The 6,700-nt window shown below is 42.4% G+C and overlaps 1 protein-coding gene across 1 annotated transcript; it reads left to right on the top strand.

Annotated features, from left to right (window-relative positions):
- The first annotated feature begins 2,165 nt into the window (after positions 1-2,165).
- Positions 2,166-4,640, top strand: LOC147965360 (uncharacterized). The gene is made up of 4 exons (XM_087530425.1): positions 2,166-2,397; positions 2,571-2,846; positions 3,840-3,918; positions 4,598-4,640. The coding sequence occupies exons 1-4, from the start codon at positions 2,166-2,168 to the stop codon at positions 4,638-4,640; spliced, it is 630 nt and encodes a 209-aa protein (XP_087386551.1).
- Positions 4,641-6,700: the final 2,060 nt, after the last annotated feature.

Here is a 6,700-nt window from a genome sequence, read left to right as displayed (position 1 = left end):
AAGGATAGATCCGACGAAAAAGAGGGTGAATAAAACGTCAAATTTTTGTGAAGTGGGGGAGAGGAAAACGAGAGGCAAATGGAAAATAATGTAAATTGCGAGGAGATGAGATTTGTGATTAGGAACCTGGTATATGTAGATGATCCTCCCCGGCAACGGCGCCAGAAATTCCTTTTGATAGCGGCTTGAAGCTATGTCGGTATTTCCCCAAAGAGGAAGGGATGATGCAGCACAGCAACGGTAGGTATTTCCCTCAGTGATGAAACCAAGGTTATCGAACCAGTAGGAGAACCAAGCAACAACACGTAAATGGCACCTGCACACAAATAACAAATACTCGCAACCCGGCGTATTAAAGGGGTTGTCAATCCCTTCCAAGTAACGATGCCAGAAATTGGCAAACAGACGTGAATAAACTGTAGTAGATTGATAGATCGAACGCCAAATAAAATAAATAAGAATAAATTGCAGCAAGGTATTTTTGTATTTTTGGGTTTGATAGATCTGAAAATAAAAGGCAAATAAAATAGATCGCCAAAGGCAAATAATATGAGAAAGAGACCCGGGGGCCGTAGGTTTCACTAGTGGCTTCTCTCGAGAAAAATAGCAAACGGTGGGTAAACAAATTACTGTTGGGCAATTGATAGAACCTCAAATAATCATGACGATATCCAGGAAATGATCATTATATAGGCATCACGTCCAAGATTAGTACACTGACTCCTGCCTGCATCTACTACTATTACTCCACACATCGACCGCTATCCAGCATGCATCTAGTGTATTAAGTTCATGGAGAAACGGAGTAATGCAATAAGAATGATGGCATGATGTAGACAAGATCTATTTATGTAGAAATAGACCCCATCGTTTTATCCTTTAGTAGCAACGATACATACGTGTCGGTTCCCCTTCTGTCACTGGGATCAAGCACCGTAAGATCCAACCCACTACAAAGCACCTCTTCCTGTTGCAAGATAAATAGATCAAGTTGGCCAAACAAAACCCAAATACCGGAGAAGAAATACGAGGCTATAAGCAATCATGCATATAAGAGATCAAATAAACTCAAATAACTTTCATGGATAAAAAGAGATAGATCTGGTCATAAACTCAAAGTTCATCGGATCCCAACAAACACACGCAAAAGAGTTACATCATATGGATCTCCAAGAGACCATTGTATTGAGAGTTAGACGAGAGAGAGGAAGCCATCTAGCTACAAACTACGGACCCGAAGGTCTACAAAGAACTACTCACGCATCATCGAAGAGGCACCAATGGAAGTGGTGAACCCCTTCGTGATGGTGTCTAGATTGGATCTGGTGGTTCTGAACTCTGCAGCGGCTGGAATTGATTTTCGTCGACTCTCCTAGGGTTTCTGGAATATTGGGGTATTTATAGAGCAAAGAGGCGATGCGGGAGGCTACCGAGGTGGGCACAACCCACCTGGGAGCGCTTGGGGGCCCAGACGCGCCTTGATGGGTTGTGCCCACCTCGAGGCACCCCCCCAGGTGCTTCTCCAGCCCATTGGATGTCTTTTGGTCCATAAAAATTCCACAAAAAGTTTCGCTGCGTTTGGACTCGGTTTGGTATTTATTATCTGCGATGTAAAAACATGCAAAAAAACAACAACTGGCACTTGGCACTATGTCAATAGGTTAGTACCAGAAAATGATATAAAATGACTATAAAATGATTATAAAACATCCAAGATTCACTACTAGGAAAAGGGCTATAGATAATATGGACACTAATGGCGCACCACGCATGTGGTGCGCCACTACTATATACTAATGGTGCACCATGTGTTGGTGCGCCATTAGTGTCCAAATACTAATGGCGCACCACATCCACGATGCGCCACTAGTAAAAAAATTACTTTTTTTCAAAAATACTAATGGCGCATCAGGGGATAGTGCGCCATTACTAGTTTTAACTACTAATGGCGCACCAGTAAGAGATGCGCCATTGCTATCTATACGTATGGCGCACCCCTACTAGTGCGCCATTGCTATCACCCCTTATCCCCTCCCTCTCGTCACATTCTCTCCCCTCCCCTTCCTCCTGACACATCCACCCACCTCCCTCGACTTCGATCTAGATCGGGAAGCCCCGGCCGCCCGCCTCTTCCTCTCCCTCCCGACCACGGCGAGCCACCTTCCATGACGAGCAATCCAAGGAGCTCCGCCTCCCTCTTCTTCTCCTCCACCCCCACTGGCGACGGAGGCGAGGTGAAAATTCCCCACCAACCCGAGCGCTTGCCTGCCGATGGAGGGCTCAGCCAGGCTCCGCCTGCCGTCTCCCGCCTCGACGGCGCCGCCCCACCGTGGCAGAGGGTCCCTGTGGCGGTTGCTCCCTTTGGCCCAGCCCGCCTCCCGAGCGGTCTCCGCCAAGGTGCTTCCCTCCTCCCCTATCTTGTGGGTTGCGGGGGATGTTGCGTGTAGGCCGGAAGCTTCACTCCCGGTTGCTGCTTTTGGAGGTAGCTGGGATGGAATTTTGGCGATTTGGTGCATTCTGTTGAGCTTCTGCTCCCTAATTTTTCCACTGATTTCTTAGTGGAATGGAAGGTGAAGAAGGTACGCGGCGTGGACGGCGATCGAGGAGGCGGTGTACGAGCTGCGGCAGGCCGCGCTGGTGGAGGACCTGTAGGGGCGGCGGGTGCGGGAGGCCGAGGCGGGCAGGCGTCGCCAATGGCGGGACGATCAACTCGAGCAGGAGGGCGACGCCAAGCTCGGCTGGGGCCTCCTGGGCGATGCCTACGACCGCTGTGGTGAGGTCTACGTCGAGTACGCCGCCTTCTACCTCGGTGAGCCCATCACACCCCGTCCGTCAATCACTACTCTGTAACTCTGCTGACAGTAGCTAAAGATCTCAACACATTCAGTCCAAAATTGCAAAGAGTAATTTAGTGTAGTATCAGCTACTCCCACTACCTAAGCAGCAGCTCTTTTGCTCCAGAATCCTCACGAGAGGATGACTATTTAGTCAGGCAACCAGCCTGAAGCTACTGTAGATATCTGAATGTTTGGCTACTGCAAACGGAGTAATCTAACCATGAAATGTTTGCTGCTGTAGTACTCCAACCAGCCTAAAGCTACAAGAAGTCTTACTAACAACTGTAGTGCTCTGTGCTCCAGCTTGAAGCTATTCTGTAGGCCTGAAGCTATAAAATTTTGTTTCCTTCGCAAAAACTTCAGTTTACAAAATTTTGCAAATTATGTAATTTTGCAGTATTGTATTAGTTGCAGTGTTTTTTCAGTAGCTTGTTAACTTCCTGATGCTCTCTTAATTCTGTTAATTCTATGCAGCTGCTCCACTAAAAATTCTTAGTGTATCTTATGCTTAGTGTTAATTCTTTGCAGCTACTCCACTGAAGTACTGCTTGAACTACTGCAGTATTGCTTCCAATACCGCGGTATTGGAGTATTGCTTCCAAATTCTAGAGTAGCAAGTGCAACAGTAGTGTACTGCTCTTGTTTAGTAGTGTAGGAATTTAGTGTTCTTCTCTTCTCTATTCTCTTGTCTTCTCTTCTCTTCTTGTTCAGTAGTGTACTGCTCTTGTTCAGTAGTGTACATTATCATGATCATACACTGAAACATTTCTTAACTGATTTACTCCCTACTGTTAGCATTGATGCTTTCTTCAAAATTATGAGAAATTAAGATGCATCATACACTTAAAACTTGTTTACTCCCTACTGTCAATTGTTGTCTGTTTACTGTCAAAGCAAGAATTAGTTTCTTAGGTTAATGAAGCATTACCAGCCATAGTTTTCTGTATCTTAATTATCTCTAAACATTTTTGCTTGAAAACTGAATGTACAATGTTTCTGTAGATAATTTGATCGAAAAGGGACGGCATGCTGAGGTGTACAAAGGACAACTTGCTGATGGACAGTTTGTGGCAGTGAAGAGGTTAACTGAAACCTTTTCAGTTAATTTAAATTAACTGATATTTTTCTACTCATTTGCCTGTTTAAGATGCATCATTAAGTGGAGTAGTTTTGCCTGTATAAGATGCATCATTAAGTAGCAGCAGGAGTAGTTTTGCCTGTATAAGATGCATCATTAAGCAGCATGACTATTACTTTAATTTAAATTAATTGAAACATTTTCTGTTAATTAAGATGCATCATTAAGCAGCAGGGGTACTCATTTGTACTGTACGTGTGTACTCATTTAGCTGGAGCATATCAGCAGTGTACTCAGAAGTATTCTTGCATTGTCTTGATCTGTTTTGTAGCCAACTTTGTAAGAAGATGTTCAGAGACCCATGTAGAATGATGTTCATATTACTCCTGTAGACAAGCACTGATGTAGACATGAAGTAGTAATAGAGACCCATGTACTCCTTGTATTCATGTGTACAGTAAGAAGCAGATAAATACCCTGATTATTTAGCTCTATCAGATAAATATTCGTCGAAAGTGGGCTCCTATCAAAATTCATTTCCATTATAATCTTACTCATACAATATTCACACCATGTAATTCTGGAAATATATGCTCATATCTAGTTTTGCATAAAAAATGACAGTATTGACATGTTATAAATAGTTTGTTTGTCTTTATGTTTATTTTGTTACATTTTGCAGGGATAAAGTGATGAAAAAGAAGAAAAGATTACTAGAAGATTAGTTTTAGGATTTTCTTTTATTTCCTTGCAATTTTCCTTTTATTGGAAACTTGTAAAGACATTGTCATATTCTTACTATAATAAAAATTATGATTCTATTTCATTTTTTGTTTTTAATTTTTTTTCCTTATAGGTTGTTTTCTGTAAATTTAGATTTTTTTTTGTTTTCCAAATACATTACTAGTGGCGCATTTAAGCCCTTATTAGTGGCGCACCTTCCTTTATTACTAGTGGCGCACCTATAAGGTTATTAGTGGCGCACCTGGAGGGAATACCAGTGGAGCACCGAATGGTATACTAATGGCGCACCACATGGTGCGCCATTAGTATCTGGTATACTAATGGCGCACCTTTGGTGCGCCATTAGTATATAATACTAGTGGCGTGGTACTAGTGGCGCACCAGTAGTGCGCCATTAGTAGGCAAAACTGGTGCGCCACTAGTAGGCCTTTTTCTAGTAGTGATTGATAATATAACAGCATAGAACAATAAAAAATTATAGATACATTGGAGACGTATTAGGGGCGCCCTCCACCCTTGTGGAGGCCTCGGGACTCCTCTGGTGCATCTCCGGTACTCCGTTGGCTTCTTTTGGTCCAAAAACAATCGTCGTAAAGTTTCATGTCAATTGGACTCCGTTTGATATTCCTTTCTTGTGAAACTCAAAAACAAGGGAAAATAGAAATTGGCACTGGGCTCTAGGTTAATAGGTTGGTCCCAAACATCATATAAAACAGCATATAAATGCATATAAAACATCCAAGATAGATAATACAATAGCATGGAACAATCAAAAATTATAGAAATGTTGGAGACGTATCACCGCCTCGTGGCTCCTCCGACTTCATCTCCAAGTCTTCTGGTTGTCTTCTTGTCCAAGAAAAGTTATCGAGAAGGTTTTATTCCGTTTGGACTCCGTTTGGTATTCCTTTTCTGCGAAACTCTAAAACAAGGAAAACATAAACTGGCACTGGGCTCTAGGTTAATAGGTTAATCGCAAAAATAATATAAAATAGCATATTAATGCATATAAAACATCCAAAACAGATAATATAATAGCATGGAACCATCAAAAATTATAGATACATTTGAGACGTATCATGGTTGTCTCCACCAACTATTGCTTCTACAACCATTGCTAACTCATAGCGATAAAGTAAAGCAATTACATGGTGTTTAATGATTGACACGTAGGTCATACAATAAATTAAGACAACCTTATGGCTCCTTGCGGTTGTCATACTCATTGAAATGCAAGTCGTGAACCTATTACATTCCCACAATACCTAGCTCATGATGCCACTGATGGAGAACGTTGCATGGAAAACAAAAAGTTTCCTACAATCACCCAAGACCTATTCTATGGAGATTCTAGCAACGAGAGGGAGAGTGTCTATATACCCTTGTAGACCGAAAGCATTAACAATAACATCTTATTCTAGATTTAACCCTTTAATTTTTAAAGATAAGACCTTATCTCTAGATTTAAACAACACAAGCCTTGGGGGCTGGTGCGGCCAACCCATGTGGGATATAGCCCCACCCCTCGGTTCATGTGGGCCCTTTCCGGGTCATTGGGCCCCACTGTGTAACCCCTGGAACCTTCTAGATCCTTTTTGGTACTCTACCAAAAATTCCTGAACTTTTCCGGAACCCTGAATATGACTTCCCATATATAAATCTTTTTCCCGAGGTCCTCATGATGTCCAGGATTCCATCCTGAACTCCAAACTACCTTTGTACTTCACCATATGAATATCCCAATACTACCCTAGTGTTACCGAACGTCAAGTGTGTGACCCTATTGGTTCGAGAATCAAGCAGACATGACCGAGACACCTCTCCGATCTATAATTAATTGTGGGACTTGGATGCCAATATTGATTCTCACATATTCAATGAATATCTTTATAGGTTGAACCACGATGTCGAGGATTAAGTTAATCCCGAATACAATTCCCTTTGTCCGACGATATGTTACTTGTCCAAGATTCGATCGTCGGTATCATCATACCTAGTTCAATCTCGTTACTGGCAAGTCTCTTTACACGTTCCGTAATAC

Source organism: Triticum urartu, chromosome 6A, assembly GCF_056163025.1.
Source record: "Triticum urartu cultivar PI428250 chromosome 6A, HENAU_Tu73, whole genome shotgun sequence".
Taxonomy (NCBI): Eukaryota; Viridiplantae; Streptophyta; class Magnoliopsida; order Poales; family Poaceae; genus Triticum; species Triticum urartu.
The sequence above is the reverse complement of the archived record's forward strand: the minus strand, read 5'-3'. Positions and strand labels throughout refer to the sequence as shown.